Below are 27,182 nucleotides of genomic sequence, written 5' to 3'. Positions count from 1 at the left end.
GGGGGGGGAGAGAGACAAGGGGGGGGGGGGGGGGAGGACAATGGGGGGGGAGAGACAATGGGGGGGGGAGACAATGGGGGGGGGGAGACAATGGGGGGGGGGACAATGGGGGGGACACATGGGGGGGGGGGGGGGGAGAGACAATGGGGGGGGGGAGAGACAATGGGGGGGGAGAGACAATGGGGGGGGGGAGACAATGGGGGGGGGGGGAGACAATGGGGGGGGGGGGGGGGGAAGAGGAGGCAGAGGGTGCTCCCGAGTAAAATGATTGGGGGGAGAGGGGGCGACTATACAGCAGTCCAGCCAATGTATAGTGGGTGAACTGCAGATATGTAGCGAGTGATTTAATAATCATACCAAAATTTACTTCGCACAAATCTTTTAAACATGTTCAGATGTTGTCTTGTTTCTCTACACTACCTCAATTGCCATGTTGAACAGCAATTATCAGTGCAAAAAACCATAAAAGAATTAATACAACTTGATACGATAAATTATGTAATAAAAATTTATTGTACAGAATATCAATTATATTTAATGCATCTGTACTTGCATTTTTCTCATCAAAAAGCTTACAAAATCTATATCAGTATTTTTTTTAAACTGTGATCTTCAATTTTTGCTCTAATGCAAGATGCAGGTTCAAATAAATTGCACAGACATTATTGAGTATGTTATTTTCATGAAAAAATACTGTCATAATCAAGGCAAATTGAAATGTTTTCAACTTTAGGCACCCAATGTCAGATTCTGGTACTTCCAAGGGAGGTATGACACACTTGGGTGCAGCACATACAATCTACACAGCTGCTGTAACAAAGTGTCTTTTGCTTTAGTCTCAACCCCCCCCCCCACTCAAACCACGCAAAAGTAGAGGATTCGGATCAGAGGACACAGAAATGTAATTAAGTTAAATTAAGAGATGAAAGGAAACGTGGAAGAATTTCCTTGCTGAAGAATGCGGCAGATGGCATGGCACCGAAAAATAAATTAGATTATACAAAGTCTATTTCGTGGCCACAAATGGAAGTGCGAGTTACTGCAGGTTGAATAATAGATTTGGATTATTTTAATATTTTCCCCAAGTTCAGGCGCTTTGGGGTTTCACCAAATGCAACTGCAAATTTAACACATCATCAGTGATTTGAGCTATAAACTCATGGGCAAAAAGGTAATTTCCAATCTACTGCACTACCCTTCGCCGGAAGCAAAATGAAAAAGGGACACATTATAGATCAACCAGGATGTAGATGCTACTTGGTGCATGTCACAGCGTGCAAGGGTTTACGCCCTTAAATCTGCAATGTGATAAACGTTATTAGTGACAAATTAATATGTTGGAGCTATCAAGGCCTGGGTCACAATTAAAATTTATGGCTCAAACTAAAAGAACACCTTATCTAACACATTAGATAGGAACAGGAGAAAAACGTGGCGACGCACCAATTAATTATGTAAAATTACTTTCACTATCACCATTGCTTTCTTTAATGCTAATTTAACTTCTCAATTGGTCAATTACGAGCTCCATGGTTTATAAAGTAAATACCTTACTTTAGTGCATATTACCTCAAATACAAACAGAGTTTTTAAATATAAATATAATATATAAATATGCCGAAATGTCTTCAATGAACTAAGACGCATTTTTCTTAGATTTCATCCTCTTTCTTAGTTCCTCCTCTTTTCTCAGTTCTTCCGCATCCTCCATTATACCCAAACGCAAGCTGCAAAAGAAGGTAGTTCATGTTTTATAAGCAATATACTTTTACTTTTAGGCTTTTAGAGATAGTGTGAAAACAGGCCCTTCGGCTCATCGAATCCACATCGACCAGTGATCACCCCTTACACTAACACTACCCTACACACTTGGGACAATTACAATTTACAGAAGCCAATTAACCTACAAACCTGTACATCTTTGGAGTGCAAGAGGAAATCGAAGCACCCGGAGAAAACCCATGCAGTCACAGGGAGAATGTACAAACTCCGTACAGACAGCACTCGTAGTCAGGATTGAACACGCTTCTCTGGAGCTATAAGGCAGCAACTCTACCGCTTCACCACTGTGAACACATATTTTAAGAGCTTTCACCTTCTCCCCATCTTCTAGATTCTCCAGCATCCATATTTATAGGAATGACAGACAAATTAGTCTCATCAGTTTGCTTTGCTTAAATGTCAAGTGACATATTAAAACAAATAGCCAGTATAGTAAATGTTTAAGAAGGAACTCCAGATGCTGGAAAATCAAAGGTAGACAAAAATGCTGGAGAAACTCAGCAGGTGAAGCAGCATCTATGGAGCGAAGGAAATAGGCAACATTTCAGGCTGAAACCCTTCTTCAGACCTTCTGAAGGGTTTCGGCCCGAAACGTTGCCCATTTCCTTCGCTCCACAGATGCTGCTTCACCTGCTGAGTTTATCCAGCATTTTTGTCTACAGCCAATAGAGTAAGCAGTTTTTCAGATACTCATTCCGCAATAAACCTGACAATACTGATATTATACGTCATCCTCATCTACAATTTAGAAATTTATTTTAGCATAAAGCCTAAAGAGAAATGTAACCTCATAATGGTACCACATACAGGAACAATGTCTGTGCCGAACATGATGGCAAGCTAAACTGATGTCATCTGCCTGTACATGATCCATATCCCTCTATTCCTTGCACTTCCATGTGCCTATTCTTAAACACCACTACTGTATCAGCTTCCACCACCACCCTTGGCAATGCAGTCCAGGCCCTCACCATTCTTAAAAAAAAACTTGCCTCGCACATTTCCATTAAGCTTTCCCCTTCTCACCTCTAGTGCTGGACATTTCCACCCTGGGGAAAAAGGTTCTGACTGCCCACCCCGTCCATGCCAAATGAATCAAGAGATTAAATTTGCGTTAAGCATTCTTAATTCATTTGTTATATGCATAACAAAAACAAATCCTCAGATTTTCCTAAAGGTCTTGCAGAACCTAATATACCATCAAGCCTGAATGACTAATTATCCCCCTTCTCATTGCTGTATTAGTTGTTCCTGGATCTACACTATAAAAACCAAGGTAATGGCAATACAAACTTACACGTAAATATCACCAATACCTTGTCCTGGGCCACACATATTGAAGCAATGGCCAAGAATGCACACCATCACATCTATTTCCTTAAGAAGAAGGATTAGGAAATTCAGCACGTCTTCAACTCTCACCAACATCGACAGATAGAACCGTAGAAAGCATTTTATCGGGATGCAACAGAGAGGTTTGCAAACAGCTCCATCCAAGATCGTAAGAAATTGCAGAGAATTGTGACACAGCCCATTGCACAATCCAACCTCCCTTCCACTAACTCCATTTACACTTCATGCTGCCTTTGCAAGGGTACCAGCATAATCAAGGCCGAGTCTCACCCCAGTCACTCCCTCTTCTCCCCTCTCCCATCAGGCAAGAGGTACAGAAGTGTGAAAAACGCACACCTCCAGATTCAGGGACAGTTTCTTTCAAGCTGTTATCAGGCAACTGAACCATCTTATCACCAACTAGAGGGCGGTCCTGAGCTACTATCTGCCTCACTGGAGACCCTTGGACTATCTTTAATCTTGCACTAAATGCTATTCCCTTTATCATGTATCTGTACACTCTGGATAGCTCAATTATAATCATGTATTGTTTTTCTGCTGACTGCTTAGCATGCAACAAAAGGTTTTCACTGTACCTCGGTACACATGACAATAAACTAAGCTGCTATCCAGAGGTTTGCCACAAGTGTGGAGATAGTGATCTTCTTCAAAGCAGTTATATATCTGGTCGAGTTTATGCTAAACTAGGGACTGTAGAGCAAATGAAGGAAGAGTAACTGGTACTCAAGATCAGTTTTAGCAAGGCACCGTGTCTTGGAGAAGAGGGAAATTGTCAGGACATGGTCTGATGCCATGTCTAATTGTAAGGTTATGTCATGAGTGACATGGCCGTCATCCCGATGGACTAAATATACAGAGATATACAAAATATAAAATCTCCTCCAGGTAATATCCACACATGTTTACCTTTTGGCTTCCTCCTTCTGCTGTTCCTTCCAGCTGCTTTCAATAGATCGCAAAGCATAATCACTTTCATCCCTGTACCTGAAACACAGAAGGAGGTCGAGGCAGTTACCTCACAGGGGCCCAATTCTTCATCAAAACATTTCAATAACTTAGCTGTGGAAAGAGGATATGGGCAGGTACGTTTATTGTATCTGTATGTTTTGCTGCATATCTATAACCATCTTTTATTACATGAGGGGGAATGGAACATTATGTTAATCAGAATCAGCATTTTATTTCAACCAGTACTGCCACCTCAGGCAGATAATGGTTTATACACAAAATGCTGGCGTAAACTCAGCGGGTCAGGCATCATTGCTGGAGAACATTGTCAGGTGACGGCGGGACACTTCTTCAGACTGATTCAATCTGCGTGGTCCATTCAACACCTTGTGTCATTTCACCTGAAAACTAGGCATAGATGCTGCTGATCTGCACCAGCGAGCCTTTTTTCACCGGCTACCACATGGTCTGGTTGACAAGACTGTTGGGGCTCACATTGTAGCCTTTGGGGACAACACCTTCTTTGGGTCGCTTCCACTGACAGGACGTGCTTGATCACCACAGGGTTCCCTTTCCTCTCACCAGCTGCAGCTTCTTCCTGTTCGGCTGTCACTTTGTCCACTCACTGCTCCATCACCGTCTCTACTCCTCCTCGCCTTGTTTAGTCCCTCCTCCCTCCTCCCCTGCTGCCCCCTTCCTCCACCTTCACCCCGGCATACGCTGACATTTTCCAAGGCGGAGAATGCCGGCAGATGCCAGGGAGGCCGCACGGACAGAGCCACAGGAGGAGGAGGCATCTAACAAATCGGCAACAAGCAGAAAGCAGCAACAGCAGTAGGTGAGAGGGGAGGGAGCCCCATAGTGACAGAGTGTGTTTTGTCGGCGGCAGCGATCTGGCCCCAGGGGCTATAATGTGAGCTGCAACAACAGCTGCGTCAACTGGACGGTGCAATGGATGAAGAAAGGCTTGCTGTGCGAGCTGGGGCTGGCGTTGGAAGCTGGGGCTTGGGAGGTGGTGGAGCTGGGATGATGTAGGCAGGTCCGTCCTCTTGAGTCAAATTCCGTTATGAAGGGGTCTGTTAGACAAGGGTTTACTGCACTTTTATTCTCAAGAAACTTGTTTGATAAAGATTTAATCCCAAAGTATTTTGTTAAAAGTTAATGTTGAGGCACGAGTGCAAAACGTTCAAGCACAAATCCTCTATTGCTCTACTGAGTGATCAGATAACAAAGTGGGTTAGATGCCGAGTAAAGACCTTGATTTCCTGTTCCCAACCCTCCTGCATTACAAACTTCAGCTCTGCAAAGATTATCACTGTATAGCCTCTCAAATAAATCAGTCTGTTCAAAATGGATCCTTACTCAAAAATAAATTTACTTCATGGCGAGTTCAGGTATGATACGGATATCACCAAGCAAGACTTTTGCCCACTCAACTTAAAGAACAAGTCTTTAGACTTTACTTTAGACTCTGGAGATACAGCACGCAAACCAGCCCTTCGGCCCACCAAAACCATGCCGACCAGTGATCACCCACTACACTAACACTATCCTACACGGTAGGAACAATTTACAAATTTACCAAAGCCAATTAGCCTATAAACCTGTACATTTAGAGTGAGAGAGGAAATTAGAGCACCTGGAGAAAATCCATGCGGTCACAGGGAGAATGTACAAACTCTGTACTGCCAGTACCCATCGTCAGGATTGAACCGGGTCTCTGGCACTTAAGGCAGCAATTCTACCGCTGCACTGCCCTAGAGTTTGCCCACTTACCACATAACTCAATATCAATGATGAATATTAAATAAAGATATTATTAATAGTTATATATTACACAGACATATTGGAAGGAAAGTCCACCTTGCTATTCAAATGTTGCCGCACACCAGACAAATAAATAACCATATCACAGTCCAGCCTCCATGGTTACCCAAAATGGAGACAAAATAAAGATCTATGAACAAAGAACAAAAATGCCTAATCATTTTCTCTTCCTTTTCCACTGTTATGCTGCTTCAAAAAAAGGAGTATGATTAAAATGTTTCACCTATACGTGGATTTTGAAATATCACATTAGGATATTTAGTTATTACCCTACAATACTGGGAAGTATTCAAAAATACTAGAAATAGTCAGGACATGAGGCATCTGTAAAGATTGAAGCAGATAGAATTCCAGGTATAATTTGTGGTGATTCGATAGTAATTCTAAGAAAGATGGAATATGATTAATAGCTGAAACCAATTTAGCGGAATAAAATTGGGGAAGATAAGGAATAAAATATTGCTTGAGAGGGGTGCTGCAAGAAAATGTAAAGTTCAGTGACGTAAAACACTAACTCTAACCTGCTGGGGAATTCAAAAATTTCCATACGAGCAATATTTTGCTTTCAGAAAAATAGCACTTTCAGTTCTAAGATTATATAAATTTAGACCATGGAACAGGCATTAACAAGTCAAGTCTCAGGGTTTCTTAGATTATTAAGATTTTTAAATGAAAGAATAAAAAACAGTAAGATCAACAATATGTACATTTCCTCTCCAACTAAATCCAAGAACATAGAACAGAATAAAGGTGGGACAAACAGTTGGACTAAATTTGGAGTACCTTACAAGAATAGAAGTTAACGAATCAGAAAAGGGAGGCAAGAGGCGGCACTAGAAGTTCATAAGTTCTAGCAACAGAATTAGACCATTCAGCCCAACAAGTCTACTCTGCCTTTCAATCATGGCTGATCTATCTTTCCCTCTCAACCCCATTCTTGATAAATTATATTTTCCTATTTTCCATATCTCATTAAAGAGCCACACCATTTAATTTCTTCAGCCCTCCCTTCCCCTTTACCTCTTCTGTCTTGGGCCAGGTTAATCTAGTATTATGGGTATCAGCATCATCCCAAATTCTGAGTAAAACACAAAGGGCTGTAGGACGTTAACATGTCAGGAAGCACCTGTGGAGGGAATGGAAAGCCATCGTTTTGGGTTGGGATCCTTTTGTCCATTCCCTCCAATGCTGCTGGCTGAGCCACCAAGTTCTTCCAGCACTTCGTATTTTTCAAGATTCCAGTATTGCATCTTCGGACGAAATCCTGAAAGTTGATGTCTGTACCTTCCCTCCAGTAGATGGCCCAGAGAAACAACCAGGAAACCTTTTATCTTTTGTAGTAGCCCAGGGACACAGTTTAATTGCAGTATTCTCATGCTACCAGGCTTGTGTGCAAACCCATCACAGATTTGGAGCCAACTAAGCATTCTTTAGTTATTTGTGGTTATTGTGGAGAAAGGATATTCTTGAGTAGATACTGTATCTTTATCTAAAGTTTCCATGTGCCTTGGATCCATTTTTAAGACATTGGAGCAGAATTAGGGCATTCAGCCCATCGAGTCCATTCTGCCATTCAATCGTGGCTGATCTACTTTTCCCCCCTCAACCACATTCTCCTTCCTTCGTCCCATAACCTTTGCCACCCTTACTAATCAGAACATATTATCTATGCTTTAAAAACGATGGCCTTCGCAGCTGTCTGTGGCAATGAATTCCACAGATTCACCACCCTCTGGCTAAAGAAATTCCTTCTCATCTCCATTCTAAAGGTACACCCTTTTATTCAGAGACTGCGCCCTCTGGTCCTAGACTCTCCCACTACTGGAATCATCCTATCCACATCCACTCTATCTGGGCCATTCAATATTTAGTAGGGTTCAATGAGATGCCCCCTCATCCTTCTAAACTCCAGCGAGTAAAGGCCCGGCGCTTTCAAATGCTCTTAATAGATTTAACACCAATCTATGAATAGGAAGATTAATTTTAGGGTTTTCAATGGTATTTCACTCAGTTTGCTGCAAAATAGTAGCAGGTTCGCAACTCGTGTTAAAATATAGAAACAAAGAACTGCAGATGCTGGTTTATACCAAAAACAGAAACAAAGTGCTGGATTAATTCGGCGGGTTGAGCAGCATCTCGGGAGAAAAAGGGTGAGTGATGTTCGGGTCATTTAAGGACCCTTCTTTGGAGTGAAATAGAGGGTGGATAAAAAACAACTTCCTATTAGCACCCTGACTGTCCATTTTTAAGGTTTAATTCAGTGATCTGGATTTTCTATACAAGATAGCCTAAGTCTCACTACCCAGCAAGGTCACTTGCTCCACAAGAAAAGTTAGCTTACTTGGATCGGTCATATCCAAAGATCTCCTTGATGTGCTTTGAGATTTCATCTTGTGATGCTCCAGCATCGTCAATAAAATCATCCATTTCTGAGTCGTATTCCTCATCATCGTCATCGTCCAGTCTTCGTTTGTAGGATATTGGACCAGGTGGCCTTGGAGGGCGTCCTGTGGCATAGAACCCAAATCATTGTAATATATCGCAAATCCATTCGCTAATGGCCAATTAACAAATACAAACCATACACTACCACTCAGTCATGAGAACACAGCATCTCTCAAGTCAGTGACATTTTGCAGTGAAGATATTATAATCATTCCCCAGGTCTTCAGATGTAACATTTCAATGTTGCCAAGGATCGCAATAGAACAATAAAGATCTAGGCACAAGGAACTGCAGATGCTGGTTTACAAAATAAAAGACACAAAGTGATGGAGTAACTCGGGTTAGGCAGCATCTCTGGAGAACATGGATAGGTGATTTTAGACCAGCGATACAGCTTGAAAACAGGCTCTTCAGCCCACCAAGTCCACGCCGATCAGCGATCACCCCATACACTAGCACAATCCTACACATTAGGGACAATTTACAATTATACCGACACCAATTAACCTACAAATCTGTTTAAGAAAGAATTGCAGATACAGGTGCACAACCTTTTATCCGAAAGCCTTGGGACCAGACACTTGTCGGATTTCGGACATTTTCGGATTTCAGAATGGAAGATTTTTAGCGTAGATTAGGTAGGTAGCGCGGGCGGCTTGAAAAGTCTGGAGCAGCTGCCTCCTCCCCGGAGACCGGGAGAATCATTGCATAAATGTTAGTCAGTTAGTTTGGAGGGATTTTATGTGGTGGTGGTGGTGTAGGGGTGAAGGGGGAAACTTTAATTCTTAGTCCCCTACCTACCTGGTCGGCGACTCCCAACCTCGCGGAGCTGGGGGCTCCGTCCGGCCGCGGGCGACGCCGGTTGTAGCTCCGACCCCGGCAACTCTACCCCTGGCTGCGTGGCGCTCCAAATCCAGCGCCGCCCGCGGCCGGACGCCCCAGCTCCGCACCAGCGGGGTGCGGGCAATGCCTTACCGGGTCGCCGTGCGGCAAGCTCCGGAGCGCTGTGGCCGCCTTCTTCCAACATCGCGGAGCGTCGCTGGATTTGGAGCCGCGGAGCTGGGGGCTCCGTCCGGCCGCGGGCGGCGCCAGTTGGAGCTCCGACCCCGGCAACTCTACCCCTGGCTGCGCGGCTCCAAATCCAGCGACGCTCCGCGATGTTGTGTGTCGGCGGCCACAGCGCTCCGGAGCTTGCCGCACGGCGACCCGGTAAGGCATTGCCCGCACCCCGCTGGTGCGGAGCTGGGGCGTCCGGCTGCGGGCCGCGCTGGATTTGGAGCGCCACGCAGCCAGGGGTAGAGTTGCCGGGGTCGGAGCTACAACCGGCGTCGCCCGCGGCCCCACCGGCCACAGCGCTGCGGAGCTTACTGCACAGCGACCCGGTAAGGCATTGACCGCTCCCCGCCTCTCCGACCAGGTAGGGGACTAAGAATTCAAGTTTACCCCTTCACCCCCCTTCACAGAAAAAGCCCTCCGAACTAACTGACTAACATTTAAGCAATGATTTACAGATGTTTAAGCGTCTCCCGGTCTCCAGGGAGGAGGCAGCCGCTACAGTAGTACAGACCTGGGTTGACAGTGGGTCGTTTTGGGTCAGGTTTGGCGCCAAACGCGAGCTTTGGTGCGCAGACGACATCTGGAAAAAATGGCCGGTTTTCGGAGCTTTTCGGTTTCTGGAACACCGGATAAAAGGTTGTGCACCTGTACTGGTAAAATCGAAGGTAGACACAAAATGCTGGAGAAACTCAGTGGGTGAGGCAGCATCTGTGGAGAGAAGGAATTGGCGACATTTCGGGTCGAGACCCTTCTTCGGGTCTCGGGTGTTGATCCGGAACTTCACCAATTCCTTCTCTCCATAGATGCTGCCTCACCCGCTGAGTTTCTCCAGCATTTTGTGTCTACCAACCTACAAACCTGTATGTCTTTGGAGGGTGGGAGGAAACTGGAGCACTCAGAGAAAACCCACACGGTCACAGGGAGAATGGACAACTACATACAGACAGCACCCGAGGTCAGGATCAAACCCTGGATTTCGGGCGCTATAAGGCAGCAACTCTACTGCTGTGCCGCGACTTTTCAGGACAGGAACCTTCTTCGGTCCGACTGTAGTGGGAGGGTATGGGTGGGGGCAGAAAGCTGGAAGAGAGGTGGGGGCATGACAAAGGTGGATACAGATGCAGGGATTTTTTTGACTGCTGGACAAAGGACTGAGATGGAAGGATAAAAGGTGTGAGATACAGAGATAAGGATAGAAAATGCATTAAATGTGAACCTATGGGAAGAAATATTGGTGGAAGGGGACGGGGGGGGGGGGGGGGGGGGGGGAGGGGAAGGATGGGGATTTCAATTCCTGCCTTAACTACCTCCTCCAGCTCCTCGTTCCATACCCCCCACCCCCCATGGTTTGTGTGAACAAGTTACCACTTAGATTCCTATTCAATCTTTCCCCCCTCACAAACCCATGTCCTCTGGTTCTCAATTCTTCTGCTCTGGGCAAAAGACTCTGTACGTCTACCCGATCTATCCCTCTCAGGATTTTGTACACCTCTATTAGAGCACCCCTCATCCCCCTGCGTTCCAAGGAATAGAGACCTAGACTACTCAACCTCTCCCTAAACCTCAGGCCCACGGGTGCTGGCAACTTGCTTGCCAAGACAGTGTGGGATGGGATTCACATTGGGGTTGCTAAGGTTCTTGTTTTCCACCTTCGACCTTCTAGGCCATAAAATACGTAAAACATATCTTTAAAATTTACAATTGCATGGGTCGAGAGGTAAAAGAGATAAGGGCACAGAGAAGAGAGGAGGTGGAGAGAAAAAGCGGGTGAGCGAGACGTAAAGGGGGAGAGAGAAGCAAGAACAGAGGAAAGCAAGGGGAAAGAGAGAGGAGAGAGGGCGAGGAGGAGAGAAAGGAGGAGAGAGAGGAGGGAGTCAGGGGAGAAGAGGAGGGGAGAGAGACTTGGGAAGGAAAAAGAAAGGAGAAGGAAAGAAGAAGAATAAGAGAGAAACGGGGGAGACAGAAAGAGAAAGTCAAAAGTCTAAGAGAGGAGAGGGGAATGAGGGTGGAGAGGGGCAAGAAGAAGAAGAAAGAAGAAGAACGAGAAGAGGCAAGAAGGAAGAGAGAGCGAGTGGGAAGAAAAGATCTGGAGAAAAAAAGGACGGATAAAAGGTGGTGAAAAAAAGAGAAAGTTGGGTGGTGATCATCATGCAGTTTTGGGCAGATTCCGTAGTCAAGAAGAAACCCCCTCCACAAACATACCTGAAAAAAGAAGAGGAAAAGAAAGAAAGAAAGGAGAAAAAAAAAAGAAGAAGAAAAAAACGAAAGAAACAAAGGAAAAGAAGAAGAAAGAGAAGAAAAAAAAGGGGGGGAAGAGAAAAGAAGAAGAAAAAGAACGAAAGAAGAAAGAAACGAACGAAAAGAAGAAGAAGAAAGGGAAGAAGAGCGGAAGAAGAAAAGCCAAGGAAAAGAAGGATAAAAAAAGAAAATAAGAAAGAAAAGCAGAAAAAAAGAAAAAGAAAATAAAGAACAAGAAGAAGCAAGAAGAAGAAAGAGGAAAGAAGAAATAAAAAAGGGGACAGAAAGGAGAAAAGAAAGGAGAAGAACAAGACAAACAAGGAAGAAGAAGAAGAAAGCTCTGGAAAAAGCAAAAGATTCGGTCGTCTACAGGATCTATTCCCTCTCAGAAAGAATTTGTACAAGCTCTTAGAGAGAAAAGAACCCCTGGTGGCGCCTGTATCCTGGTGTGGCGCAACCTGATGGGAGGATGATTCACATTGGGGTTGCTAAGGTTCTTGTTTTCCACCTTCGACCTTCTAGGCCATAAAATACGTAAAACATATCTTTAAAATTTACAATTGCATGTTTTTTATCTCATACCTGGTGGGTGCATCATTGGCCTGTACCCTGGTGGTGGTGGCGGTCTCCTATTGATGACCGGTCCATTGCTGGGCCTTGAAAGAAAGTTCTTTGATGATATAGTCTCTGATACCACAGTACATTTGGGCTTCAATTCTCCAGGTCGTGCCACCCCAGAATTTGGAGCGCTCCCATGTCTCATGGGCACAGGCAAAGTATTTTCAGGTCTCATCGATCCAGTGTTTCTCGGTTGTATCGATCCTGAGGCATTAGTGCTCTTTGATTGCAGAGACCCAGGGTTACGCTTTGGGGTGCCCAAGCTGCTCTTTTCTTTCAGCCGTGTGGAGTCCGAGGCTCCTGCACGAGAAGGCTTGCAATTACTTGCACTGTTGGCCCTAGAGTGGCCCGAGCTGCTCGATTGCATTTGGGCCAAGTGGCTTGCACTGCTTGCTTGCTTTTGGTTAAAGCCAGAGGAAGCTTTGTGTCGTTCAGGAGCTGAACTACTTGCACTTCTGGAGTGCAACGGATTTGAAGACTCTGTCCTTTCGTGTCTTGTGGAAGCATTGTCAGCTTTTCCAGTTGATGTCGGTTTACTGATTTTTTTCTGGGTGTGTTTTGAAGACAATGCAGAGTGGCTTCCATTCGATCCAGGTTTTAATCCTTTGCTTGGTACTTGGGAGCTATTTCCAGATTTGGCAGAGACATTTACTGCAGTTTTCCCAGACGTTTTGGAGGTGGGACAGCCACTGCCTAATCTGGACTTCTCTTGTGTGGGTGCCTTGTGAGATGCTGAAGAAGGTAATCTTTCACCAGATGAAGTTTTGGGATTTTTGCTAATATTGTTGGCAGACACCGAGTTATTGTTTCTGGATACAGTACTTTTCTCTCCTTGCGCCAAGTTTGTGCTTTTACTGCCTTTAATTGACGGTTCTTTTTTTGACGAGCTGACTGGTTGTGAAAATGTGACCACCTTTTCAGATTTCATTTTGTCGTTCTGCTTTTGCCGTTTGCGCTCTAGAAACTCAAGTTCTTTCAGTTCCTCCGCAGTATGTAGCTTCTCCTCCACTTTTTTAACGGGTTTAAGCTCTACTGGCTCAAACTGTTTCTTTTCAGCCAGCTTTAGGAGATCTGTGAAGTTCATGGGTGGTTTCTTTGGGACTTGGGACTTGCTTGCCTTTTTATGAGCTTGTTCTGGCACTTTTGTCACTATGTCTGGTTCTTTATACGCTCTCTTGGGCTCCTTCATTGGTTTCTCGGGCTCTCGATGCGGGCGTTTCAGCTGTTTAAATGCAACCTCAGGCTTTCTGTAATGCTGATTATCTGATATCTCATCCAATTGCTCTACAAATTCTCCCGAACCATCAGAATCAGCAGTTTCTGACATTTCATCCTCCACCTGCTCCCTATCATAGTACTCCTCACTGCTGTCATCCATTCTTTGTTCCTTTCCCTCATCATCATCAGCTCTTCTTTTGCCTTTCTGCTCCATGGGAATACCATTGTAACCTCTGAAATTGTCTTTAGTCCGAGTCGCCATGGCTCTGGCTTTACGATCATGCTTTAGTTCCACTCGCTTTGCTAGTAGTACCTCTTTCCGCTGCTGTTCTACCAAATCTACATGATAGAAAAAAAGATACAGGTTAGGCATAAATACAACGAAACTGATGGTATTATAGAGAAGCATTTTTTTGTACATCTAACCATGGAAGATCTCCCCAACTATAATCAAGAAACAAAAAAGACAGTGCTGGAGTAACTCAGCGGGTCAGGCAGCATCTCTGGAGGATATGGATATATGATGTTTGAGTTCAGTTCGGGATCTTGCTTTAACCTGAAGAAAGGTCCCGATTGGCTCCATGTTTCCTTGGTGATTAGTGCTGGCTCTGATTTGTTCGGAATCTTTTCATCAGACCTCTTAAGTTTCTCTCTCCCCTGACTCTGTCTGAAGAGTCTCGACCCGAAACGTCACCTATTCCTTTTCTCCAGAGATGCTGCCTGACCCGCTGAGTTACTCCAGCATTTTGTATTCATCTCAAGAAATGCTGCCTGATTCATTGAATTACCTCTGGTGCTTTCCCTTGCAACCACAGGAAATGTAACACTTGTCGCTTTACCTCCCCCCTGAAGCAGTCTTTCCAGGTGAGGCAGAGGTTCACTTGCACCTCCTCCAACCTCATCTATTGCATCCGCTGTTCTTGGTGTCAACTGCTCTACAACGGTGAGACCAAGCATAGGCTTGGCGAACACCTCCGCTCAGTTCGCATTAACCAACCTGATCACCCGGTGGCTCAGTATTTCAACTCCCCCTCCCATTCCGACCTTTCTGTCCTGGGCCGCCTCCATGGCCAGAATGAGTCTCACCGCAAATTAGAGGAGCAGCACCTCATATTTCGCTTGGGTAATTTACACCCCAGCAGTATGAACATTGACTTCTCCAATTTCAGGTAGTCCATGCTTTCTCCTTCCTTCCCAGCTCTCCCAAAGCCTACTGTCTCCGCCTCTTCCTTTCTTCTTCCCGTCCCCCTCCCCCACCCCCACATCAGTCTGAAGAAGGGTCTCGACCCGAAACGTTACCCATTCCTTCGCTCCATCGATGCTGCCTCACCCGCTGAGTTTCTCCAAATTTTTGTCTATCTTCGATTTTTCCACCATCTGCAGTTCTTTCTTAAACACTGAATTACTCCAGCACTGTGCCTTTTTTTTGTAAACTAACACCTTGTGTCTCTATATTTGAGAAACTGTAGGGAGGCGTTGGTGGAAGGCTCAGCCAATCATTTACAAAACAACACAAGGTGGCACAGTGTGCAGCAGTAGAATTGCTGCCTTACTGTGCTACAGACCCGGGTTTGATCCTGACTGTGCTGCCTCTACAGAGTTTGTATGATCTCCCTGGGACCTCGTGGGTTTTCTCCGAGTGCTCTGGTTTCCTCCAACATCACAAAGACGTGCAGGTTTGTAGGTTAATTGGTTTCTGTAAGTTGTCGCTAGTGTCTAGAATAGTGCTAATGTACGGGGAGATCGCTGGTCGGCACGGACTCGATGGGCCGAAATGCCTGCTTCCGCACTTTATCACTCTAAATCAAAATCCATTAATTCTAAAACATTTATCAGTCAGACAGCGGAGAAACTGGCCTTTGACTCACCATGTCGATGCTCACCATCAAGTATCTAACTATTAGAATTCCACTGACCAGCATGCGATCTGGTGTGGTGGAGCCTATCGGCAGTGGCTCAACTACAGTCCGTCTTTTTTAAATTTTTGTCTCGTTAAATGTATGTCTTGACCCTAGTTTTTATTATTTTTCTTTAGCTGTTTCCTTGTCGACTTTTTCCTTGTCAGGTCTCCGTTGTCGTTGGGCCTAACATCGTGGAGCCGGCTGCCAACCTAAGGGCTCCAGTCGCGGAGCCTGCGGACCTGACAACGCGGAGCTGGCCGTCTTCGGAGTGGAGAGAGCTGTGGTGGTGCTCGGCTGCGACCCGACTTCGGGGCTTCGGAAGCTCCGGCTGCAGGCCCTGTGGACGGTAACATCGGGAGCTCCAGGTCCCTAGTGGGAGACCGCTTTTCGGAGCTCCCGCAACGGCAACTTCTCCCGCTGGAAAACGCCGGGTTTAAAGGACATGGAGCGGGGCCTAATGTCGCCCGCCGTGGCTTAAACAGCCACAGGACTTAACATCGGGAGCCCCAGTTCGCCTCAACGCTGCAGTTGGACTGCTGGACCACGGGAGAAGAACAAAGGGAAGAGATAAGACTTTGCCATCCATCACAGTGAGGAGGTGTTGGAGATCCACTGTGATGGATGTTTATGTAAACTGTGTTAAGTGTGGGTCTTGGGTTTTTTTTGTTCTTTCGTTCAAAAGCAAGCTGTTTGAATGACAATAAAAGGCATTCTATTCTATTCTATCTGCAGTGTTCTATACTTTGTGCTTCTCTAAATCTTTTTTCAATCTTGTGGGTGTACCTGCCTCCACCAGTCTCCTCTTCCAGCTTTCTCCCCCCTACCACAATCAGTCTGAAGTGGGGTCCCAGCTCTTAACAAGCATCTTCAGTTCCTTTGTCTCCAACCATAATATTTACCTAATGATGTTTATATTCAATTGCTCATTTACTTGGTCCCTAATAATAGATTCTAGTAACTTCCCCTATAAGGAATTAGACCTATCATTGCATCTGGGGAAGTTTCTAAAATCTGTTATTAGGGACAAAGTAAATGAGAAATTGAATATAAACTGATCGGTAGATAAATAATATATTGGGAACAAAGGAACTGCACATGCTATACAAAAAAAGACCCAAAGTGCTTGAGTAACTCGGCGGGTTTTGCAGCATCTCTGGAGAACATGGATAGGTGATGTTTCGGGTCGGGATCCTTCTTCAGACTTTAGTGGTGGGGGAGAGATAGCTGGAAGAGAGGTGGGGACAGGACAAAGCCTGGCAAGTGTTCGCGAGGTACAGACATCTATCACTGATAGGCAGCATTCAAGGTGTTGTTACTTATGCCCTCTATCACACGTTTCAGGTCTAGAAATTCTTGCAGACAAAAACTGTAAAAGAAAGCGAGACACATCTCACAAAACTGTACATCAACATTCTTTTTAACTGCTGTACCTTTTTTCTTCAGCTCCTGCTCCTTGCGTTTGAGAAAGGCCTGCACGGCTGAAGATGGAACTATTTTCGATTGTTCGCTCTTCTTTGGAGGTTTCACTGACAAGCTGTAACGCTTCTGTTGAACAAAGAACAAAATAAACCATATGTAATTTGTTCACTCGAACCTTTAGTAAAAGATGACTGTTATAATATGTAGAAATGCAAGTAAAATAGTTGTTCCAGATGCTTATAGCTTGTTTGGATTGTTCTCTGGAGCATCAAGGCTGAGAGATTGAATATTTGTAAAATGATACAGCTAAATAGGGTAGACAGTTAGAACCTTTTTCCCCCCAGGTTGAAATATCAAAGACTTGAGGGCATAGTTTTAAGGCGAGAGGCAAAATTTAAAAGATGGTTGTGTGGTGCAGTTATTTTTACACTGAGAGTGGTAGGTGTCTAGAACGCGCTGCCATTGGTGGTGGTGGAGGCCAATACGATATTGGTACCAAGAGAAGTTTAGATAGGCACATGGATATGCGGGGAATGGAGGGATATGGATCACATGTAGACAGAGAATATTAGTTTAACGGCATCTGGTTCGACACTGACATTGTGGGCCGGAGGTCTTGTTCCAGTGCTGCATTGTTCTTTGTACACTCAAAGACAAAGACAGGCAGACCAGGGTTCATTACTCAATCTCTGCTGATTTAGCAAACATTAGTCAGAGATATGAAGCAGCAGTAATAATTCAAAGAGTTGGGAAAATTGCTCTATTGCCCTGTTAAATTGACTATTCAAATAGTCAAATATTATGGTTGGAGATAAAGGAACTGAATATGCTAGTTAAGAGCTGGGACTCCACTTCAGACTGATTGCGGTAGGGGGGGAGAAAGCTGGAAGAGGGGACTGGTGGAGGCAGGTACACCCACAAGATTGAATCAAATTCCTCCAAGTTGTACATTTAACAACACAATCCTTTTTATAATATTTACCACCAGAAACAAATTAGTTTTTATTTACTAGTTGTGGAACTTGGTTGTGCAAAGATCATTGCAAGATTTCACCAAGCAACAGCACAGCTACTGCACCACAAAAACAATTTACAATGAGCTTGCTAAGAGTTTTGAAATACAAGATGTGCCTGAGATACAATTTCTTACAACAGGAATTTGTGAAAAATAGCAAGAATCCAGGTCAGAGGGGGGTGGTTTAGCCAGAGTTGGCAAATAAACAATAGACAATAGACGCAGGAGTAGGCCATTTGGCCCTTCGAGCCAGCACCGCCATTCAATGTGATCAGGGCTGATCATCCCCAATCAGTACCCCGTTCCTGCTTTCTCCCTTTATCCCCTGACTCCACTATTTTTAAGAGTCCTAGCTAACTCTCTCTTGAATGCATCCAGAGAACCCGCCTCCACTGCCCTCTGAGGCAGAGAATTCCACAGACTCAATACTCTCTGTGAGAAAAAGTGTTTCCTCGTCTCCGTTCTAAATGGCTTACTCCTTATTCTTAAAGTATTAAAGTCTTTTATTGTACATAGAATTCATTGCCACAGATGGCTGTGGAGGTCAAGAAATTGTGCATTTTTTAAAGGCAGAAATTGATAGGTTTTTCATTAGTAAGGATATCAAAGGTTACGGGGAGAAGGCAGGAGAAAGGGGTTGAGAGAGAAAAATAGATCAGCCATAATTGAATGGCAGAATAGACTTGATGGGCTGAATGGCCTAATTCTGCTCCCATGTCTTATGGTATAAATTTTTTGGCATAGGTGAGAGGCAATCAACTTTGACGGTTAATCATGGGAAAAAATTGCCTATCATTGATTTCAAATCACAATACTATTTATGATTAAAAAGACACAGAGTCCTTGAGTAACGCAGCAGTTCACCAGGCAGCATCCCTGATGAACATAGATAGGTGACATTTCAGTCTGAAGAAGGATCTCAACTCAAGGTTGTGTTGGACTAGGCATTAGTAGGCAAATTGCATTGTAACTATTTTTTGTGAAAGGAAACTGAGGTGACAGGCTGAAACCTTTGAAGGAGCTGAAGAATTTGTGTAGGGTTTTGGATTTAGCCAAAGGCCCTTTAATTAGAAACCTTGGTTGTCATCGTAAAATTTCTGCATTGTCTGATAGTTCAATTTTAAAGGTTTTGTGCATCATGCCTCATTTATTTTAATCTCTTGTTACATGCAGAAATAGTACACTGAGCTTTCTTGTTGTGTTTGGACTTGTGCAAGTCATTTTTTAATTTTTAGCTGGTTTCCTCAGAGATAATCAATACTAGCTTAAAAAGTGAACAATTCTCAAATAAAGGCTAACCTGAGCATACTTGTGCTGTAAACTAGACTATTTATCTGCCACTGGGAATCTCAAACTCTGTTTATTAAACGTTTCAGCACATTTCTTCTCGCGTTCCTTCCTCATTCTTCAAAGAGCTGTTTTTTACTACGTTACCACGGGCACAGATACCCATTCTTTGTGTAAACTGAATTAATAAATCTTTAGCAGAAATGTTTTTTCATTGATTTGGGTTGTCAGTAATCGCTGCAAGAACTTTCTTTCCTCAAATCACCTCCAGCTCAAACTGAGGGTGAACACAGCATCTAAAATAGCACGTAAAAATAAGGAACTGTGGATGCTGGTTTACAACAAAACGACACAAAGTGCAGGAGTAACTCCAGAGAACATTTGGACGTTAATCGGCCTCTGCAAATTGCCCCTAGTGTGTAGGAAGTAAATGCAAAAGTGGAATAACATAGAACGAGTGTAAAGGAGTGATCACTGGTTGGAATGGACTCGATGGGCCGAAGGGCCTGTTTCCAAGCTGCTGTCAATTAAAAAAAACTGAAGACAATGAATCAAGATTATTTCTGTGCACAAAATCCTCTTGTATACAGAGCTATGTTCAGGTGTTTGTATTTTCTGATGCAGTATTGCACCCAAGGGGTTAGTTCTGACATGTAATCAATGTTACTTGTTCACTCATCACTAGCTGTGACACATTTATCCAAGGCAAAGGGTTGACATCTCCTGCGTACAAGGTATTAAACTTATTGCACAGACATCAGATACGGTGCCTGCACACATTTTGATTGGATTTCAAGACATCAATAGGCTGTGGCACTCAGCCCAAGATATTAGCATTTTGGAAACTACACTTGAAGCAAATAGAGTGGCATTAAATGATATAAAGTTTGGGTTTTGGAATTGAGACTGTGAACATGGCAGCAAGTGACATGCTGGGTGAGACAACGGTGATGCATGATGAAGCTGCAACCCCTCAGCTCTAATGATCCAGGTTCAAGCTCCTCCCTCAACTTTATCCAGGCACTCCAACAGTCCTTTCAGGTGAGGCAGAGGTTTACTTGCATCTCCTCCAACATCATCTACTGCAGCCAGTGCTCCCTGTGCTAGCTCCTATTTCGACGAGACCAATCGCAGACTTGGCAACCATTTCGCTGAACGAACAGTTTGCCTGCGCAATCTCCTGGTTGCCAAACATTTTAACTCCCCTTCCCATACTAACCTTTCTGTCCTGGGCCTCCTCCACTGTCAGAGTGAGGCAACACCTAAATCAGAGGAACAGCACCTCACATTTTGCTTGGGCAGCTTACAACCCAACTGCATAAATATTGATTTCTCTAATTTCAAGTAACTCCTGCATCCCTTCTCTCTCCCCCACCCCAGTTGTCCTACTAGTTCCACTGTTTCTTTCCACCCTCCAAAGACGTGCAGGCTTGTAGGTTAATTGGCTTGGTAAAAATTGTAAAATGGTCCCTATTGTGTAATGTGTGTGCTAGTTGGCAGGGATCGCTGGTCAGCGTGGACTCGGTGGGCAATAGGGCCCGTTTCCACACTGTATCTCTAAACTAAACTAACACTCAGGGACAGTTCCAATTTTCCTGGTGACCACACTTGTGGGAAGTGTGCCTAGCTGCAGCTCCTATAATGGCAGGCCACATGGATTGCCTTGGAGCATCTGTGATGTGGAAACGGTCATAAATATTCAGGGTCTGGTCAGGGAGGATGAGGCACGTGTCAATTATCGGCAGGTAGGATCAAGTGAATCCTTTGAGTAGAAGGGAAGAAAGCGTATACTTGAGGAGGAAATTAGGAGTGTAAGAAAAATTTCCCTCACAGACAGGGTAAATCATTCTAAAAGTTTTGATTAAGAATTAAAAGGCGCAAGTAGAATCTGGGTGAAATTAATGGAAATATACTAACAACAAAATGGGATTAGTGTCAGATTAGTGACAAAAGAATTCTATTTTCCTTTTTTTCCTGTTAATTGTCAAATGTGTCTCTGATATTTGACCTCTCATCAAAATAACCAGTATTTCCATTGGCAGCCAGCCTTTGATTAGACACAAGCATTTGGAAATTTTAAATTGCTGACATTAAATTTGAATAATAGGTATCGTTCATACTGTGCAGGGGATTCCACCAGAGTTCAAAAATGCTATTTGTGGGTTTACATCGTTACACAAATATATTATACTTTTGGACACTGTAATAAACTAATTTGCATTTTGGAGTGATTTAACCAGATACCAGGAACCTTGTCTCTATTTAATTCTGGTGTGCTCTGCAGATGTGAAGAACTGTTTCAGTCTATGTAACATGTAATTTTGCTTTATGTGTCGTTAGCAATGATGTTATCTACAGTCTTATAGTACTTCTTTCGCTGATACCACCTAACAATGTAAAGATATTTATAGAGACACCTTATATTTTATGCATATTTAGATTACGCGCTTGACTAATTACTTCTGAAGTTTAATTCACATGCTCCTATTTTTTTAATAATGAGCTCAAAAGTATGCCAGGTACCTTATGGCAGCGTAGTTGTGTTGGTGCCTGGAATGTGTTTGATTTATGCACTTTGATTATCAAGAGCGTAACCTCTGTATAAAACACAAGGTGCCCGTATACTGTGACTGAAGGCCTAGGGTTGCAGTTCACTCAAGAAGAAGACTACATTTGTTTGAGTGCAAGGAAGGGTTATAATTGTGTTTAAATCTTCCTGAACTCAGCACTTTGCCAATGGGTTTATCATTTGCTGCATAAAAATCATGCATCAAATGCTAGACAGCACTGTTTTAAGGTGAAAGGGGCAAACTTTAAAGCAGATATGCAGAGCAAGTTTAAAAAGAGGGTGGGAGGTGCCTGGAGTGCAATGACTGGGTGGTGGTGGAGACAGATACAATCGTGGCGTTTAAGAGGCTTTGAGGTAGGTACATTAATTTGTAGGAAATGGAGGGATATGGATCATCTGCGGATGAGACTAGGTTCTCTTGACATCATGCTCAGCACAAGCATAGCTGCACTTTTCCATGTTCTATCAACAAATTACTCACCATCAAAATATACAAAAGTAAATTCTTAAGGGCCTGTCCCACCAGCATGCGATAGCATGCGTCTAGCGTGACCAAACGTGGTCACTTGAGGCGTATGGCCTCGCAGGGCCGGTCCCACTTAGATTGGCGGAGGTGTATGAAGTTGTGCGGGGCTGGTCGCGACATCGCTCGGGGCTCCAAAAAACTTGCACTGCCCGCAGCCACATTGAGGCCGTATGCAGCGCCTCGACGGGCGCACGCAACGTCTCAACGCGCAATGACGTCACTGGCTGGCGTACCGTTGCGCGATGACGTCACCAGCCCTGCACAACTCCATACGCCTCCGCGGTTGGAAGTGGGACCGGCCACACGAGGCCGTATGCCTCAAGCCACCACGTTTGGTCACGCTAGACGCATGCAAACGCATGCTTGTGGGACAGGCCCTTTATACTCGAGTCAGCTTTGATATAGTTTCTTATACTTTGAAAAAATATTAAATGGGATAAGGATCTTAGGAGAAATATTATCTAAGACCCTATATTGGAATAATTTTGCATATCTCAGGTTTCATCAACATTAAACTGAAAATACCTCAAATCGCAGGTGTTTTTTTTCCTTGTTCACTTTAAAATAGATGTAGACAGTGACAGGTAATGGATCTACTGCAAATCTAAGGTGGATGAAGATTTTGCATAATTACTTTGTTGCTTTGTTTAAACCTCCTTGAGAAGAATAGCAGCTGTAAGCCCTGTGCAAAAGCAATGTGCTGAGTCCCACAATTATAGAACAAGTTGAATCTCATGCAACCATAAAACCATTTGGTGAAATTTGAAATTTCAACAGTTCCAAAATAGGATTCCACAGTGCAAATCTATCCTGAATTTTTGAACCAATCTATGAACCATTTTCAAAGTGAATAATGAATAGTTAGAAACAAAGTGGTAATGTTAGAAAACATGAACTTTGTACTAACAATGTACAAATGCATTTAAAATGCTGCAGTTGCTTTGCAGGCAAAAATACCAGTGAATTCATAAATCCCACAACTAACACTTTGAAGAGCTATGTAATTTCTCAAAATACTACCCTCGTCTTGCACTCAGTTCCGTGGTTGCCTTCTTAGCCCATGGTGAAATGTAAAAGAACAAATAATTTCACCCAATACACAGTGTCAACAGGACAGCACAACCCCGACACTGCACTGACACATGAATACAAGAGGAACATGTACAATTTGTGCAAGGCGTATGCCATATTGGTACAAAAGCAGTCAGAGGGGAAATCTACTGCCACACATATTTTAATACACCAAAGTTCCTAAAAATAGATGCACGACTTGGGAAAAGCATATTTACAGTGTGGTTAGATGAAATATTCCACAGGCTAATTAATGGAAAACTTCACAATTTATCAAATATTCAGCAATCGCACCAAAGATAATCCTTCATCATGGGCAGTTGCCTCATACGATGGATATTTACGTAGTAAAAAGGATATTGCAGTCATTTTATACTATATTTTATTTACAGAATTACTGAAGTACTACATGTTCACACTGAAAACGTACATCAACCCCCACCTGATGCAACCACCTGCGCCAGCTAAAAACATAGCATATTTATGCAGTCACAGTTCAAGATCTGCTCCAGAAATAAACTGCACATGTGGCACATTTTTCTTATCTCTCCTTTCAAAAGCACAGGTATGTATTAACAAGGTAAAAAAAAAATCAGTTGCAAATCCCAGTCCTATTCTCCAACTATAATTAACTAAGGCCCATGAAAACTTCCCAATAACGAATTGGAAATATCATATATGAATATCGTATAGGGTGGCACAATGGTGCAGCGGTAGAGTTGCTGCCATACAGCACCAGAGACCCAGTTTTGATCCTGACTGCGGGTGCTGTCAGTACAGAGTTTATAACTGTGACCATGTGAGTTTATATCAGGTGCTCCGGTTTCTTCCCACACTCCAAAGATGTACAGGTTTGTAGGTTAACTGGCTTCTGTAAAATGTAAATTGCTCCTAGTGTGTAGGATAGCGCTAGTGTGGGGGGTGATAGTTGGTCGACACATTCAGTGGGCCAAAGCGCCTCTTTGCACACTGTATCTCTAAAGTCAAGTAAAAAAAGCAAGGAAATAGATCAACAGCCCCACCCATCTCCGCCCAAAATTTCTGTCCTCGTGAGTCAAAAATAACCACCAAGACAAATAGCTAATTTTAGGACTGCAAATATAGAGACGGGAACAGAGGGAGGTGTCACATAGAAAATTCACTCCCAGCTGAGGAAATGCACAATGAATGGAAGGAGAGGCAAGGAGAACTAGGGGGTGCATTAGAGTATGTTCATAGTTCATATATAAAGGTACAAGGGCAGGTAAGATTATAAAGACACAAAATGTTTTCCTTTATTCACTGAGGCATATAGTACAAGAGCAAGGTGGTTAAGCCAGAAATGTATACCACACTAAGTGTAGAAAGAAATGGCAGATGCTGGTAAATACTGAAGATGGATCAAAGTGCAGGAGTAACTAAGCGGGTCAGGCTGCATCTCTGGAGAAAAAAGGATGCGACGTTTCAGGGCAGGACTCTTCTTCAGATTCAGGTTCGATAAAGTGTCCCGACCCGAAACGTCACCCATCCTTTATCTCGACAGATGCGGGCTGATACACTGAGTTACTCCAGCACTTTGTGTCTATACCACACTACTTACATAACAGTCTCACATTACTTCGAGTCACACTGCTTCCAGTCTCACAATGCAAGAAAGGCAAGAAGAACAGGAGAGATTTGCAAAAATGCCAAAACATAAACATTTAGATAATAGGAAAAAATTGATAGACTATGATGGTCTTCAAAGAGAAAGAACATATTTCCCTTTTCTAAAACCAGAGGACAGTCAAATGGAAATGATAGAAGCATTAAAGAGATGAGGAATCTCTTTTTTAACCCACCCAAGGGAGGTGGACCCCAAACTGAACAGGACATGGAAATCAAAGCTCTGATCAAATTTAAAAGCAGTTGGACATCCACTTGTACAGCTATGACCTGTAGGGCAACTCTTTTTCAACTGGCAGACAAGAGCCAAATTACATCCTGCTTCATTTCAATCTCTACTTCCAGATTTCTATTCCCACAAACCTTCCCATAGGCATCAATATTGTTCAAGCTTCCTTCAATCAAACGGGATTTTAGCCGGGGCGGGGGTGAAGTTACAAAGTGTTGGGGTAACTCAGCGAGTCCGGCAGAATATCTGGGGGACTGATGGATGCTGTTTGGTCAGGACCCTTCTCCAGCACTGTGTTTTTTTTGTAAACTAGCATCTGTAGTTTATCTATGGTTTTGGCAAAATGTTTGTGTTAATGCAAACAATTGGCTAAAAGAATAAAACAAACTTATTTTGGAATTCTAAATTCAGTACAAGCCATAATGACAGTGGATATGTGGACAAATTTGGTCACTTGTTCTGCAGGAGACAGGCTTCCTACATTTTAACTCCATTCATTACAGGGAACAGGCTGTTTACTTCAATCCTCCATAGACATTCTTTATAATCTCAAATATGAATTCATATCTATGGAAAGTTATGATCCTACTGCCGGTATCATAGATAAATATAATACATGCTTCTCCACCAAAGCTCCTTACAGTATATCATTAGTCATGTCTCAACAATTACCCTCCTCTTGATACTTACATATCAGCCAATTTCCTAACGAAGCTAGTACACTGAGATTCAACGTCAAAGTGGTGAGAGATATTTACCAAGCTCATTCAAAAAGTCCACACAATAATTCAACCAAAGTTAGCAGCGTGATTTCAGGATATATTCTTACTTTTTCCTACCAAGGTTGGTGATGGAAGATGAAAGCTATCTTCTTGAATCTATGTCATGATGTTCAGGAGCTTAAAGGACGCAAAGTACCTCTTCCTGGGCCTGTAGTGACTGGGGTGTTTTAAAGATGTAATCTAATTATCAGTGAGGCCTGTCAGTAGCTGGGGTGTTTAAAAGTTGGAATACCACTCTCCCCATGATTGTTTAAAGGGTGCAATGCAACTCTACCTGGGCCTGTGACTGGCTGGAGTGGTTAAAGGTTGGAATAACTACACTCTACATGCCTGTGTGTAGCTGGAGTAGTTAAAGACTGCAATGTAACTCTCCCTGCAGTCAAGGCTGCATTAGAACTTTTCCCAGGGTCTGTCAGTGGCTGGATCGTCCAATGCAACTCTTCCTAAGACATTCGAAGTGTACAATGCAAGTCTTCCCAGCACATTTAAAGGGTACAATGCAACTCTCCCTGGGGTGCTTAAAGGGTGCAATGCAACCGCCCCACGGGTAAAGGTTGCAATGCAACTGTCCCTGGTGGAAAGGGTGCAATGCAATTCTCCCTGGGGTAAAGGGTGCAATGCAACTCTCCCTGGGGTAAAGGGTGCAATGCAACTCTCCCTGGGGTAAAGGGTGCAATGCTACTCTCCCTGGTGGAAAGGGTGCAATGCAACTCTCCCTGGGGTAAAGGGTGCAATGCAACTCTCCCTGGGGTAAAGGGTGCAATGCTACTCTCCCTGGGCTGCTTAAAGGGCGCAATACAACTGTCCCTGTAGTAAAGGGTGCAATGCAACTCTCCCTGGGGTAGAAGGCTCAATGTATCCCCATGGGGTGTTTAACGGATGCAATGTAACTGTTGCCAGGTTCTCAGTGAGCAGCAGGGCATGGAGAACGAGACGCGGCTACATCCGGCATGGGGCCTCCCCCGGGGAGCGATCACTGGGGGTGACGCCGTTCCCCGGGCCTGTGCGAGGAGATTGCAGGCGGCCACTTACCCGGATCTGGCCATCAACCTTGTTCTCGGATGCTTTACTGATGACGCTGCCGAAGTCCATGGCGGCCGGGTCGGCGTCGGCGGCGCCACCACTTGCAGGCAAAGCTCGGGTCCGCGGCGCCACCAGTTACGGGGAGAGCCCGGCTCCCCGGCTCCAGCTCAGGCTTTGGGTATCTTTGGGCTACTCGGCCTGCGGGAGACCTGTTACTTCCGGCAAGCCCGG

At 44.0% G+C, this 27,182-nt stretch overlaps 1 protein-coding gene across 1 annotated transcript; it reads right to left on the bottom strand.

Annotated features, from left to right (window-relative positions):
- Positions 1-490: 490 nt before the first annotated feature.
- Positions 491-27,182, bottom strand: spty2d1 (SPT2 chromatin protein domain containing 1). The gene is made up of 6 exons (XM_055649560.1): positions 26,961-27,182; positions 16,817-16,931; positions 12,232-13,824; positions 8,252-8,417; positions 4,042-4,119; positions 491-1,727 (listed from the first exon to the last, which is right to left on the bottom strand). The coding sequence occupies exons 1-6, from the start codon at positions 27,018-27,020 to the stop codon at positions 1,637-1,639; spliced, it is 2,103 nt and encodes a 700-aa protein (XP_055505535.1). The 5' UTR covers positions 27,021-27,182; the 3' UTR covers positions 491-1,636.

Source organism: Leucoraja erinacea, chromosome 18 (assembly GCF_028641065.1).
Source record: "Leucoraja erinacea ecotype New England chromosome 18, Leri_hhj_1, whole genome shotgun sequence".
Lineage (NCBI taxonomy): Eukaryota > Metazoa > Chordata > Chondrichthyes > Rajiformes > Rajidae > Leucoraja > Leucoraja erinaceus.
This window is presented reverse-complemented; position numbering and strand designations above follow the sequence as displayed.